The 15,208-nt window shown below is 39.1% G+C and overlaps 1 protein-coding gene across 20 annotated transcripts in view; it reads right to left on the reverse strand.

Moving 5' to 3' along the window:
• The window catches only part of EP400 (E1A binding protein p400), a 45,799-nt gene that overhangs the window by 6,949 nt on the left and 23,642 nt on the right, over positions 1 to 15,208 (reverse strand). For 8 of the 20 annotated variants that reach the window (XM_040648333.2, XM_040648330.2, XM_040648329.2 and 5 more), the window contains 23 exons: positions 14,846 to 15,082; positions 13,632 to 13,796; positions 12,803 to 12,970; positions 11,278 to 11,369; positions 10,259 to 10,545; positions 9,329 to 9,531; positions 9,064 to 9,233; positions 8,688 to 8,884; positions 8,145 to 8,256; positions 7,360 to 7,503; positions 6,907 to 7,065; positions 6,561 to 6,644; positions 5,849 to 5,980; positions 5,691 to 5,735; positions 5,429 to 5,582; positions 4,780 to 5,021; positions 4,066 to 4,239; positions 3,780 to 3,827; positions 2,630 to 2,766; positions 2,029 to 2,085; positions 1,844 to 1,922; positions 1,086 to 1,286; positions 35 to 80 (listed from right to left, as the gene is read on the reverse strand). In XM_040648333.2, coding sequence (XP_040504267.1) covers positions 35 to 80; positions 1,086 to 1,286; positions 1,844 to 1,922; positions 2,029 to 2,085; positions 2,630 to 2,766; positions 3,780 to 3,827; positions 4,066 to 4,239; positions 4,780 to 5,021; positions 5,429 to 5,582; positions 5,691 to 5,735; positions 5,849 to 5,980; positions 6,561 to 6,644; positions 6,907 to 7,065; positions 7,360 to 7,503; positions 8,145 to 8,256; positions 8,688 to 8,884; positions 9,064 to 9,233; positions 9,329 to 9,531; positions 10,259 to 10,545; positions 11,278 to 11,369; positions 12,803 to 12,970; positions 13,632 to 13,796; positions 14,846 to 15,082 — 3,333 coding nt within the window. The remainder of the gene's footprint in view (positions 1 to 34; positions 81 to 1,085; positions 1,287 to 1,843; positions 1,923 to 2,028; positions 2,086 to 2,629; positions 2,767 to 3,779; positions 3,828 to 4,065; positions 4,240 to 4,779; positions 5,022 to 5,428; positions 5,583 to 5,690; positions 5,736 to 5,848; positions 5,981 to 6,560; positions 6,645 to 6,906; positions 7,066 to 7,359; positions 7,504 to 8,144; positions 8,257 to 8,687; positions 8,885 to 9,063; positions 9,234 to 9,328; positions 9,532 to 10,258; positions 10,546 to 11,277; positions 11,370 to 12,802; positions 12,971 to 13,631; positions 13,797 to 14,845; positions 15,083 to 15,208) is intronic. The other 12 variants (XM_015275645.4, XM_015275643.4, XM_040648336.2 and 9 more) reach the window with 8 other exon arrangements.

Raw genomic sequence — 15,208 nt, forward strand, 5'->3', positions numbered from 1 at the left:
TCATCTCCAATGTCCAATTATGAAGTCTTCTTACCAGTCTGTATACTTGTCCCCGTGACTGCTGTTTTGATTGTGCCTGCCTATGGGAGAAGACAATTGAGATAACTTCAGAAAACAATAAAAGAAAACTGACTGTAGTTCTTATACTGCTATGCTGTTTAACACAGTGCTGTATTCCAGAAATGACAACTCAAGAAAGAGACAATAAAATGCAGAGATAGTTCTAAAATTTGCTTTCATTTTGCATATCAGTAGTAACTCCTGGATAGGTTAGGATTCTGGTATCCAATTGCTCATCAACATGGCAGTCAGCTGTTGGTAAGTATCAGACATTTTACATCCTTGTCAGCAGAAGAAGGGAGCCAGGTATTACTCTGGCACACGCATGTAACCTCTCACACATTAACATCATTGAGTGCTAGGAGATACACAGCAGTGTATCAGGACAGAGCCCTTTCTCTGTCTCTAGAAAAGCTGTACTATTCTGGCCCTCCAATGAGCATTAAAATCACTGCTGCCTGAGCACATTAGAAAATAAACTGGACTGGCTCTAAAACACAAGAGCTTTCAACCTATTATCAGATTTACTGATACAGACTCTACATTTCATGGCATGTAAAGCCATCAAAACTTTACAATAATACAACTAATTGTAAGTCCTGTAGGATATAAGATTCTACTTTCCCAGCAAAGATGAATTTACTCAAAGCTTGGGTTTTTAATCTATTTTAACAGTAGCTGCTACAGCTACAGTCTCTTTTCTGAGTTCTTTGGATAAACAGTTAAATACTAAACCGAAGATGCAAGATAATCTGTACAAAGAATACAGCATCCTGAGGTGGAAAAATGCTCACACCTATTATTGCAATAGTGATATTAACAGAGTTTTAATCAGTGAATAAAAAAAGAAGGTGCCCAGCACACTCAGGAGAGAGAGAGAGAGAGAAGAAAAAAGAAATAGCCTTTATTTCACTACACTGACCTAAAATTCTTACTTTCCAAAGCAAGTAAAAGCACGCAGATGTAGTACACAGAAAAGAAGAACTGAAGTTACTACATCAGACACCGAGTCCTCCCTTTCTTACCAATACTGCTGTGTTGGCCACAGTAGTTACTGCAGTCTGCACTACTGCCTGTGGCTGCTGAACTACCTGTGCCTGAGCCTGTGGCTGTGGTTGGGCCTGTGCTTGCTGGACAGCTGGCTGCTGAGCTTGCTGCTGGCCGGCTTGCTGCTGCTGAGACTGCGGGCCTGCCTGTTGCTGTGCCCTCTGCTGTTCAGCCAAAGCCTAGGAAATCAAAGCATGAGTTTCACAGTTGTCAAACCAGTGCATGAATTAATCAGGATGCATGTAAAACAAAAAAATTTAATTCTAAGCATATGTGCAGACATAGCATACAAGTCTGACTTCCTTGTAACACAAGTAACTAGCTACAAGATGTAACTAGTTTCAAACTACTAGCTGCAGTCTAAATGTTATACAGCTTAGAACATAACAGAACGAGCAATTTACCATCTAAAAGCAAGAACAAGCATCTCCTACTGAATAGTTTGAGAGGAAACAGAACAATCAAGAATAAAATGAAATAGTTTCATGTTTTTCCCACAGTTTTACATTTTTTAAACAACATTTTCCAGAATGCTGCTTGTGAGCAGGAGGTATCAGTGCCACATACAGGCCCAAGGTCCCACTTTGGACCTTGTGTAAATGCTACTAAATAAACAACTTGCTGCAACTAATGTACCAGCAAACTTCTCCTAGAAGTCAGATTTTCCTCATGCTTCCTCTGTTGTCTATATTTTTTATTACTGCAGTCATACATGTAAGTGAAATGGAGATTGCACCTTTTTCTCTTTTGCAATACGTTCTGCTCGCAGGGATGCAACTTGAATTGGAGGAAGTGGCTTGTCATAGTTGATTCCACTAGAAACAGTGATAAGACAGAGCATGCACAAGTTAAACAACTGCTTTTTTTATTTTTATTCTTCTAAGCCAATAAGGAAGCACTTTTAAGATAGAGAGTGCCCACCTTTCTGCGAGAACAGATGCATGCTTTGGATTCTTCTGGAAAGGATTCATGCCAAGTCTGAAAATGAGCAGAATTTTATTACTGAAGACAGAAGAAAAAATTCTAAGAGCATTTAATGTCATGTTTTAGTGGATAACACTGTGGTTTTGGTGAAGTTTTCATGATATTCCCATCAGCACTGGAGCCTGCATAAAGACAGACATTTTAAGGGATGTGGAGTAAATGATAAAAGAACACATGTGAGTTACTGCTGTAACTTGTGCACAAAAAAAACCATACAACTAAACAGCACAGACATCAGAATGTTTGCAACACAACTAAATGGGAAGCCTAGTTTATAAAGGAAATCTTAGGAAAATAAAACTCTTTATCACGTATGTGAGCAAACTCATGCAGCGAGTAAAAGCTAACCCAACCACATGAGATGTGAAGACATTCCAGTAAGAAGCCAGAACACAAGGAAAGAGGTCAAGAACAGAGAAATAGAAGAGCAGATTGAAACAGATGAAAAAAAAATCTATCAGCTGGGAGAGCAATTCAGAACAAAGTATCCAGGAAATGCGTGGTGACAGCGAGGTTGGGAAATCCCAGTTAAACTCACAGAGGTTTGATAGGTGGACTTCTTTTTCCTGCAATCATTTTCATCATCTCAAAATGATTAGTATAGAGCTGCGTGTGGGTGGCACCTTCGTCCTGAGCATAGATCTGATTCGTACGAAGCGGGCGACTGTTTTTAGTCTAAAAAACGAAAAGAAACCAACTTTTAATGGTGAACACAGCCACCCAGCACTTCGTCTATGTACAAACACATGGTGCGCTCGTAGATTATTTTAAAACGAACTCCAACATATCTATCACAGACTGGTTCCTGCCTCGTGTCACTGATAACTTACTGTTACACAAAATTCTATGGGAGATGTATAAAGAAAGAGCAAAACAAGGAGCAGGTCTCACGGTCACACTGGCATCAGCGCTTGGGGACGTACAAAATGGCAAACTAATTTGAAAAAGAATCTTTGCTATAAGTTTAGGTTTCGCAGGTTTAATTCAGTACTCAAACCAAGAGCCCATTAGTTTACAGTTATGCATAGCGCACACGTCAGAGAGAACACCATCACTGCACGGCTCTCCCAACAAAGCTATGTTAACATCCAGCACAGCATGCCATCCTAATTCTTGGCTCCTCCTAAGCAGAAGCTGCCAGTCAGCGACAAACCTGCTTATGGTCAGAGAATGGGGCTACAGTCAGCGGTTCTAGATCCTCTACCTACTTCTGTCACTAAATTGCAGAATGCTTTGGAAGACATTGTTTACGATCATGGAATTCAGTTTTGTCTCTGTGGAGTATGAAACCCTCATTTACAGAAAGGCGCCTCAAGCGTTAAACTCCCTACGTGTCTGTGATCCGCTCAGACCCCAGTATGAAGTACATCCTTACACATCTTAGGTACCGTAACAATGATCAGGATAAGTTACATGGTGGTTGTCAGGTGGAAAAATGCCTACTACAGTTAAAGTGAAATGAAAGGTTTCTTGCATGACATAAAATTAATCTAGCAAATCCAAAAGCTGAAGTCTGGTGTCAATCCACTGTATCAACAAAGAAAGGAAAAATAAATTTGGAATTTTAATTGATGTTTGAGAACTCAAGTAACACTGAACATGGATCTCATATGAAGTATCTGCCCACCTCCATTGCTGCTAAATACCACAGTGTCTAGATTTGATTTTGAAAGAATACCAATGCACACCTTATAAATACTTTTTGTCTTCTTTTTAGGATTAGCTTCGTACATTAGCTGTAAAATAAGAAGGAAAGTTAGATGATCTTTTGTGGAAGACTTTGTTCAGGTGCTTTTTCTTTTCAAAGAAATCATATAAAATAAGTGGAAATCCTGATGAGGATAATTTTATAATCTTTTAACGTTATTTATTTACACTGTTGAAACATTTAACAAAAAAAGTGTTTACGAAGATAAGGAAAAAGTACTCTACAAACTTAACGTAATAAAGACGCGCCACTCTAAATAAACTCACCTTTCCTTCCTCCCTCGGGATAATGACATTTTCGTATCTGTTTCGGCATTGTTTTGGTGAGCGATAGACTCTGCTGCATGAGTTAACAACATCACTAACAAGGTCCCAATTGGGAGTGTGTGCTGGCGATACAACAGCAAGATTTAAAGGGAGCTCCAACAGCTGCTTCACTGCCTACAATACATAAAGGTACAAAAACTTCAGATCACAAATCATTCCAATCCTCCAAACCCACCCTTATCTGCATGTGTCCATCACCATTATCAGAGTGATACAGACAGTTAGTTCAGTCCTCAGTATACGGGTTCACCTATGTTCACAGAGAATAAATACGCACCAATTTTTCCTATGCAGATACGTGTGCAAAAATGCACAGAGAGGGATACAATAGGAACAGGAAGCTACCATTCAAGCACTGATCTCTTCTCAAAGGTGAGGAAAACTTTAGCTGCACTATTCAACATCCAGATTTATCTGGGCCATTACAGTAAGCAGTCTCTAAAACTAAAATAGGACTTCATCATCCTCAACCTTTAATTTATCCTTAGAGAAACACAAGTGATATGTAGTCTGCTCTGAGTTAGGTCAGCACAGTATCAAAATGATCATGAGGAATTTGAAGTAACCTTCAAGAGAGAAAATGTTGAAAGAGCTATTTATGAAATTAGAGGGAAAATGTAATACAGAACAGCAAAAAGCCAAATGTTGTCTGACCTGCAGAAGTGCCCAGTCCTCACTGATCAGCCACTCGGGGTTATCCTGTCCAGTCTCAGCAGCTGGTTTCACAAGAGTCGGCAAAGGCTTTGCAAACTGTGTTTGTTGTTTCAGTAAGATGTTCTTCTTCTGCTCCTTGCCCTCTCGGCGCATCTTCAACATTCCTGGAGTCGCTCGATCAAAAAGTGAGCGTGGAGGAATAACCGTCTCTCCATGACGCTGCTTTTTCTTCCTACCTGCAGCTAAGACAAGATAAATTAAACCTTTTTTAAATAGATACTACCGTTGTTTGATTTCTTTGTTACGTATAGCTGCAAAATGCTCCTGAATGTATGCAGAGTATTCCACGCTACCTCTTAAAGGCACTCTGTCAACAACTAGATTTAGTATGGCCAGAGCCTTAGAGACTTAAGGGCAGCCTAACTCACACATCAGAATGCCTCTCCTCTAGAACTGAACTTCCAAAAGTAAAATAACCACACATGGTTAAATCAAAAGACACTGTCTAAACTAGAGCTTTCAGTGATTGAAGATCACCATGAGACAAGACTTTTCATCTCATGTCTGCACACTTAAATGGTTATGAAGAGAAATTAAAGATATGTTTTTAACTTTTAGCAACAAAATTTCAAGCAGTTTTGACATTTACCAGAAGGATCTGTTTTGTGCCGTTTGCGTTCCTTCCTGACATACACTGGAGGCAATTTTGATTCTGGAATAGGGGTGGTATCATACATCAAGCACATCACAGAATCGATGTAGATGTCATTGTCATCCTGAGGTGGAGTGGGGGGAGTCCAAAGCTGCAGAGGATGCAAACTTTTTAGTTACTGCCATGTTAACTAAGCTCTGATCTTTATGCTTCAAAACTAAAAAGTCTATTTAGGCTGCTGGGTGCTGCTGATACTTACTGGCATTATTTCAGTTTGTCCATCTGGACCTTCGTAGACATACTCCTACATAGCAAAATGAGAATGCAATCAAATGACTTGACTGAACCCCGAAGGAAAAACATTCTCAGAATAACTTCAGAAATACGCAGTTAAGAAATACAGTAATCAGGAATTACTTTGTTGTATGCATCCTCCCGAGTGTAGGTGAGAAGTTCCTCTTCATCCTCCCAGAGCATTTTTTGCTCTTTTTCCTTTAGCTCCCTCAGATGTTGGACTTCCCACACTTTCTTTGCTGTTTTCAGTTCCACCTACGGGAAAGTCAGACTCCTTACAACCTTCACGCAGTAGCAGACACTGGATTAAAAGTTACTAATTTATGATATTTATGGATAAATCCTTTAAGCTGCAACATTTTCAGGCATGGAAATTTCCAAATCGTTTCTTTACAGATAATTTTACAGCCACTTAAAGGAGATTTTTCTTTTGTCTCTGTTTCAGGTATTTAAAAATATTGAAATGAAGCAAATTCCGGTTAAGCATTCAAGACAACCAGAAGATCCTCTAACCAAATAAAGCGGTCTCACTGAAGCTAATGAGATTTTTCCCTACTGCCAATAGAGTACAACAAATATTTGCTGAACTGTTCTGAAGGATGTCATTCCCATTTTACAAGAAATTAAGAACTGATATCTGTTTAAACCAAAGGAATTACAAGACACTTCTTGTAAAGCTTTCTGGTGTTACACTTTTGAACAAGAGGGGATAGCAGAGGTTCCTTAGAATATATTCCACATCACTGGATAAACTTCCACTTCACACTGGGAATATTAACCCTCAATGTACACGTTAGGAAAGAACAAGGTGGAGCAGAAATATTTATGATTTTACCTCATTTAATCGTGGTTCATTCTCATCAACTGAAACATGGAAGAGCTCTAAATAGTTCAAAGCATACTTCTCAATTGGAGTCAGCTGAGAGAACACATTAAGAAAAAAGAAGTTAGTGTTAAGAATAATAAAAGAAATGTAAAGGAGAATGTATCAAAGCTCTCCTTTAAACCAATCTCTTTTCTGATGGCATAACAGCTTAAGTCAGCAGGACTTTTCCCATTCATTTAATGAAGTGTCAAACCAATTGAAAGCAAAGTTGTTTCAAGGCAAAACTGCAAAGAAATTGAAATACATGAACTAAATGTTGCTTTTAACTAAATATTCATGGAAAAAGTCATGGTACCTGATCCACAACAGCAACTAACTCCTGCAGCGGTGAGGGTTCCTCATTGTATTTTGATTCACAGAGCTCTGAGACTAAAGGTTCAATGCTTGACTCAGGTCTTATTTCTTGTACACGATCATCTAGCTCTTCATCCTCTCGTTCAATACTGTTGAGAGCCTTTCAAAAAGACATTTTAAAAATAATAAATACTTCAAAAATATGGAAAGAAACCCTCGTAAGAATTCCACTGTAGTCTAACACAAACTTCTGTAATAAATTGATCCTCAAGAAAGGAACAGTCCTATGCAAGTTTACAACTTAGAAATACTTCCAAAGAGACACAGTTAAGAGGAAAACTGACTGTCAAAACAACAGAAAGCCAACTGGCAGAATTTACCTCCTCAGAAAGATAAGGCAGCCATTAAATACTAAGGTCCTACAGCTGTATCTTTAATTTGTGTTAATAATTACCTCTATGAATGGTCTTGCAACTTTAGGTGAAATGGTTTCTGCTGGAGATGGCTCTTGAGAAAGTACTACAAACTCTTCTGCTTTCACTCTAAATCCAGAATCCTCCATAGGAGAATGAACCTCAAACAACTCCTGAATCGTTTGCTTGGTAATTGGAAGGAAAAAGAAGTATATTCAGCCTTCAGAACCATTCTCGGTTTTCTTATTACTTTGAATAAACTTAGTTTCCAGTGACCTTATAAACTGTGTACTATTACTTCTGGAAAGTTGTCCATTTTCTCTTCTGTATTTCCTGTAATTTTCTCTTGTAGGACTACACAGCAGAATGAAGTGTTATCAGGAAATTTACAAGTCAGTCAGAACCACACACCCTAACATTCTACACCACAATATCAGGAGTGTCAGTAAGGGATGGACTAGCGTTGTCAGTGCAGTCACCATCCTCTGCACCTTCAGAGCAGTTTATCTCACCAAACACTTCAACTCTGTATTTTGGCTTTTTCAAAGTTGTTGAAGTTTTCAACAAACTGCAGAAGATTGTAGCAGGGTGCAAGAAACCAGAACATATTAAGTCACATCAGTGATGCCTTGCAGGTAACAGAACAAGAGCAGGTAATGCCATGTTCTCTCAAATATTAACGCCTAAGTTCAAACAATCACAACATCTAACACATTTACCAGTCCAAGCACATTTCTAGTAACTTTGTTCTAACTTCAACAAGAGGAGCCTAAACTTACTAAACATTGTAACACTGGTGTTTGAACGTATTTCAATATTTACTTACTTGTGTTAAAAAGGCCATTGAATAGTCATTTCCCTGAGCAGCTACTTCTCTGATCAAATCCTTTGTGCCATTTTTCAAAAGCTTCTCTTCTACAGAATTACCACTGACAAGTCTAAAAAGGAAAAATAAAAGAACAGAGATTTGTTAAGTCACTTCCAAAATAGCTTTCAGAAGCAAGGAGAGGAATTGTCATTGGAGAATAATGCTGAACTATTGAAATGTAGTGATGCTCATGTGTTTGAACAAAACAGATACTACCTGCTCTGCTTTCAAGCTTTCTTTTAACAACTAGTGTTAGGGAAAACAAACAAACAAAAGAAATGTAATGCATGGTATGGCAGCATCCAGAAAACTCGTACGTGATTCATACAATTAGATGTGGTGTTAAAACAGACTGTGTTATCATATGGAAAAGCAGTGAGGGGGTATTAAAATGATATGATTTTCAGCACTGTTTTCACTTTATTTCAGATTATGTAGCATTATCTGAAATAACCTTAAACATGTTAAAGAAGGGTCATTATTGGCAACATCATTAATCACCTGTATATATGGATATCTTTACATCTTCCAATTCTGTCACACCATTCCTGAGCCTTTGCATCCATCACTGGATTTAGATCATTGTCATAGAACACAACAGTGTCTGCCTCAACAAGATTGACACCAGTGGAACGACTGTGAGAAGAAAGGATGGCACAAAAAATGCGCTTGTCTCTGTTGAAGCTTTTCATCAGCTCCTACATAAAAGGGATAAAAGCAAGTCACACACCAAAATAAAATGCCAAAGCAAACTCACTGCAGCCTAATTAGAGGAAAAAGTCAGTTTCAATGCAAATTTCTTTCCACTGCCGTAGCATATAAAAGCCTGTGTAGCACATGTTGTGGTACCAGCAGACAACTGTTAACACACACTTACCTGCCGTTGTTCGTGGTTAGCATATTCATCAATCCTTACAAACGTAAGGAAATGGAAATTCAGGAACAATTCCAGTATGTCCAACATTAGAATCATCTGTGATAAAATCAGCACACGGCGCCCTTCAGATTTCAACTTCAGAAGCAAGACAGCAAGAGCTTCTAGTTTTCCTATATTTAAAAGGAACAGCAATGCTTTCATTTAGGCATACCATTGCTGTAGAACAGGAAATTACAAAGTGTTACCACTCAGTGTCCACCTTTACCTGAGTCATACTGCACCAGGCGGAGGTCAGGGAACTGCAGCAATTGCGGAGTTGTAATCCGTCGCAACTGATGCAAGTGTGGAGCTGCCTTCTGCTTCAGACTGTGTTTGAAGACTTTCAGTCTGTGACTGTATGAAGGGGGAGGGTTTGCTACATACAAACACGGGGGAGCAGCAACTGCAGCTGGCAATACGAAGAGAGCCCTGTGGAAAGCATTTGAAAGAGTGAATATCAGGTTGTGAAGCTACATGCAAAAAGATGTAGCAATAATTTCCATCCTGTCAACAGTGTAATTTTGCTCTATAGTACGCATTTTGTTGAACTGACTTAGTAAGTGATGTAAATCTTAGGAGTGTTAATATTCTCTCCCTCCCTTTATCTTGGTGTTGTTTCATGTTTTGATAATAGATTCTGCAAAAGTGTTTGCTTTGTGGCTATTGTATCCAGTGACTGAGCTCAAACACAAGAAACATCCACTAAACTTTTTCTGAATTACTTTTAGTTGAGTCCATCTAACTGCATTTTATGCTTCTAGAAACCCAGTTATTTGCTCTGCACTCAATCCACTAAGTGCCAGCTTTAGCTAAACCAGCTTCTGCCTGTATCTCTGTGCCTCAACTCCCATTAGATGGCTAATGGCAACAAGTCAAAACTAAACCCAAAGCAGAAAACCATAAGCTAATGTATGGTCAGCTGAATTTGAGTTTCAAATTAGGAATGAAGCAGCACACAACTTTGTTATCAAGATCCTAAAATAAATGAAAGGAATGGCTATGTGCATACTGCAGATCGTTTACTGCTAAATCAATCAATCAATCTAAACCAAACAAGCTTATGAACAGAAATAAGGCTTTAGAGCTTTTCTGAAAAGGACAGATTAAGAAATACATAAATGTAGTCAAGACCGGCGAGGGCAGAGTCACACATTACCTGTCAACAACTTCCTTTAGAGATTCTTGCTCCCGAAACAAAGTCTGGATCATTTCGCGCAATGGATCACTTGGGCTTCCTGAGGCACTTGAAAGGCAACAGTTGACAAAGCCAGCCCACCTCCAACTGCTGTCAGAGACCTGGGATGGCCTCCTTTCACCAGTCAGCAAACAAATACTCAGCAAGTCACTGCCATACACCGGAGCCCTTGAACAACGGCGCTCGTTGCCAGAGAATATTCTGTCCAGACGCTCCTTCAGAAGTCGGTTCTTTTCCTCATATGTTTCCTTTGCCAAGGAGGGTTGGAAAAAAAAAAAGTATTTGCTGCTCACAACAATTCCTTAAATTTGAGTTTCTTTAGAATGAAGCTATCAGGATCTGCATGTGCGTCTGATCCCGCTAACAGTCAATTCTAACAACTACTTGAATCAACTACAGAAAGTCTAAGTTTTTATCTGAAACTGAAGATTGCATTTAAATTCAACTACTATTAAAAAGGCAACTCCATTTCAGGTCAGCGTCTTGCTTTTACTGAAGTACATTCTTATATATGAAAAAACTGTTGTTATAAAAAAATTGTATTTCAAACACTTCAGTAATTGCATTCATATCAAAGAGTTGCAGTTTCTTACAATTTGTTCAATGTTCCCCAGTGTCCTACGGGTTGCTCGTGTGTCTTTTTTATCAAGTGTCAAGATCAGAAATCTTGAGAACTTTGCCCAATTGCCTTTGTGTTGCCAAGTGCCTCTATACATTACTACAGAATTATGAGATGTAACAGTTACAAGAATCTGTTAGCTGGTGTGGAGCTGTATGCATTGCATTTTAAATGATGGACTATAAAGAAAAATACATCAAATTTGTCAATCAAAAACACTGACAAAAGAGAGGGGGTTGTGTTCGTTTTTTCCTTGCATATTCTATAATGAAAGTTCCTAATTAATTCCAGTGTTCTAAATTATAACTTAGTACAAAACCTGAAAAGGTTATGTTTCCATAAGAAAACAGAAGTGACATACCTGTGACTGTCCATGTGTAGGTGCTGGTTTTAACACTGCTCCCATGTCACCAGATGACAAATTAGTAACTGCAGTTCTACCTGGAATACAAACTGAGGATAAACCTTGTGTTTATATATTTATTCTCCTGAAGAATGTCCATATTATTTTCAGTAAGTGGATATTTCATAGTTGCACAACCCTCTAGTCAGTATGAAACTGCACGTACTGGCGAGTCAACACACCAATGACTAAACAAATTCAAGTTAACAAGCAGGAGTAGCTCTTACATTAAGAACAGACTCTGAGGAATAAGCAGAGGTGAAAGCTTTGCCTTTACACGTTTTTAGTAGACACAAACAACCCTACAGGGATATCCAGCATACATCCAATTTTACTACACAGCTATACCAGCTCAGCAATTACTTTCCAGTCACCCCAAACAATTGATTTAGCATTTTATCCAAACTATAGAAAGTCAAAATAAGTATTTTCAATATGCTTTACAACTTCCTCCAAAGCTGAATAGTGAGAAGTTTCAACACTTGAAAACAATATTTATTATTGCTTTCAACAGACTTCTCTTTTTATCATCATGAGAGTAACAAGATGCATAAGATTTTGTAGAAATCTTATATTCTGAATTATCCATTTCTGTTGTGAACTACAGTCATATTAGGAGCACCTGTAATGTTATCCAAGCTGGAGGATGGAACATTTTGAGCCACAGATCTTCTAAATTATGACAGAAATCCTTTACCTCCCAGCAACTGGGAGACTGCTAAAGATCCTCTCTCTTTTTGTGATGAGACATCTAGTCTTCACAGTGTCAAAATATGAACTTCAAGGGCACATGAGCACATCAAATAGAAGCAATAAACATAGCCTGTTTTAAGTGAATGGTTTATCTCCACAGAAAGATACAGCAGATGGCAGTTTCCAAGGAACAAACTCCTAGCACTGCATTTATCATCATTTAACAACCTGCTGTTATGCCGTAAGTACATCCTAGACTGCAATTTCTCTGTTGTTATTTTGATCAACATCTTGGTTATGTTTTAAAGCAAGGAACTGATCACATGTGCAGCAAGGCACCAAATATCCAAGCAGAGTTTACAGAGTGAAGGGGAAAGAGTAACCTGGGTAGACAGAAAGGCAAAGTAAATTAGAAAATCAGTGTGGAGAAGTAGAGAAGTGCTAGACACTATGTAGCACAGAACAATAATCACCCTGACCTTCCTTTGCAAATAGAAACAAAGTGTTTCAAACTTGCTTCTTTCCACAAAAATGTGACCTAAGACACATTTGATAAAAAAAATCTAAACATTTAATTCAGTTTCAAGCTCTTCTAAGCTTGGAAGATGAATCGAGTAAGACTTCAGCACACATTGCTCACATATCATTTGTCAGGAGGATTTCTCTCGTAGTTTACCTGCTTCTGAACTCAACTGAAAGAATTCTAATCTGCAAAACTTTGGAGTATTTATTAGTTTATGACATTAGTAATTGAATGTTTAGATACATTTCTTCAAGCTAGAAGGCATACCTTGCTGTGTCACTGTGGTGGAAGTTGGCACCCCAGCTTGATGCTGGTTTCCTAAAGCATTCAGAGCATTCTGAACAGTTCCAGCTTGGGAAACTGTCTGCATGACAACAGGACCCTGAGGTCTCAAATACTGCTGACCCGGTGCTGAAACAATCTGAAGAACACTTCCTGCAATGAAGGATTTTTAAAAACATTAGACTGGAGAGTGTAAAAGGACCAATAAAGTTCTGTACCAAAAGATACTGCTGTTACCATACTGCTTCAAGTTACGTAATAAATGTTTATTTGGAATATGTAATTTGGACAAAATCCAATCAGGCACGAAAATCCTCCTTCAGGGTTTCCTCTATTCATTAGCCACAGCAGGAAGATTTCTAGGTTCCCCTGAATGTGGAGATACATGCCACCCAATAGGGTAAACATGAGAACAAAAGTGTAAGGCATTCGGATCAGTGCAACAATGAGTCCAAATTCACAAGAGTTATTTGCACACTCAACAACTGAAGAACGTCCTCAGCTTTGTTCCTGCCACCCACGGGGTAGCTTATCTGAAATAATCTCACTTTAGCTGTATTGCATGTGTGTGAGAACAAATTCAATAACAAAATCTTGAAATACAATGTTGTAAAGGAACATAATCACGTCTTTCACATTTAATCCTCAAAACAGAGCTAGCTTCTAATTCCTGCCTCACACAGCAAAAAGGCAGACAAGGACAATAAATGCAGTGGGGCAAAGATCTCCTTAATGTACAGCCAGAAGGAATGTGCTATCCACATCAAAATCGAGCATTCTAAATAATGAAAACTCACTGTTTTGAAATAGGTACCTTGTAACTGCAAAGGCTGCCCTGCAGTAAGCTGACGAAGTTGACTATGTGATAAAGTAAACTTGTTGCCTTGGAACTGCAGTGTTACAGGGGTCTCTGGCTGAGCAATTCTGCCTTGCGCTCCTGCTATGGAAGCCAGCTGTGCTATTTTTACTACCTCACCACCTGTCAGGGAGGGAAACAAGCATTAAGAAAAACAAAGTGGGAGGAGGGCCGTTCAATAGTCACAATTCTAAGTTTTGGTTAGTACACTGGTGCCGAAGCACCTTCCATGCATAATTATACTCAGTGCATCAAAAGTGTCATATAGAAGTTAAGCAGGTATTGCTTTCTGTATTTGTTGGACAAACTGGAACAAAGATGATTGTTTAAAAGCTAAGAACATCAACATTTTAGAAGTTATCGCTTCCATTAGCAAAGAGGTAAGAGCGACCTGAAAACTCATGTGACACTTTGTAACAGGACAAGTATAGACATTGAAGTGATTTCCACTGCCTTTTCAAGAGCGTAAAGGAAGAGACAAAAACCTGCTACGCACGTAGCAATATAAATACACATTAAAAATAATCTGAAATTTGCTGACAGAGCCTAATTCATATTTCAAGCAATCTGCACTTACACAAACCAAAAAGCTCTGAAGTGACGAGGACCAAGCTTTTTGTTTTAAATGCAGAACAGTTGGAGGCATGTAAGCATTAAATTTTATGATCTTGAGAAAAGACTGTTGTGAGATTTTAGCTTTTGTAAAGGCAGCGCGTTACCCCAGAGATAAAATTAATACATCAGTGCTCTACTCTACACACATGCTAATATAGGCAGTGCACATCCAACCTTAAAGCAAAGCCTCATTGCTTTTCTCTGCCTAACAGTTGCGACGCTCCTCTCTGCGAGAGGCCTTTAGAGATGGATTAGTGTTTAATACGGAAGGAACAATTAGGATAGAGCTAAAACGTTTGGTCTGAAGGAAATCTTGCCAGCAGAAGAAACATGCAGAAATAGGAGATTAAGTTGACACCGCTAATGTATGTCCACAGCAATTCTATTGTTTCTTATCCAATTTTCGATTTTCCTTGGTCATAAGCAACATACTGAGCAAGGCTAATCAGAAGAGTGAAAAAAAAACAATGATTTCTGTACACATTTTAGGGTGCCTAGTAACTTAACCTCGTTGTAGTAAAAAGGTGGGAGAAACCTCGAAAGGGGAGGCCACTTACTAGGCAACCGTGCCTGGGCCTGGGAGGTGAGGACCAGCCTCTGAGGCAGCACACTCTGTTGGATGGTGTGCGGGGGGGGCTGTGGCTGGGCCTGGCCCAGCTGGGAGGCCTGTGCTGCGGTCTGGCCCCGCTGTTTCACAGGATGGGCTGTGCTAGTTGCTGTGGTGAAGGTCGCTGCGGGCTGGTGTCTTGGAGCACTGGTGGAAGCCTGAGTTGTCTGAAACTGTGCTGCTGCAGCTGCAATCAATAAGGTTTGTTTGTGCAAGCTGTTAGAGGTTTTAACTCCACTGCTTTAAACAACCTGCATTGAAAAGAAACCTTCCAACAGGATATTAAAACAGCTACAGGAACGGCTTTTCCTTA

Source organism: Gallus gallus, chromosome 15 (genome assembly GCF_016699485.2).
Source record: "Gallus gallus isolate bGalGal1 chromosome 15, bGalGal1.mat.broiler.GRCg7b, whole genome shotgun sequence".
Taxonomy (NCBI): Eukaryota; Metazoa; Chordata; class Aves; order Galliformes; family Phasianidae; genus Gallus; species Gallus gallus.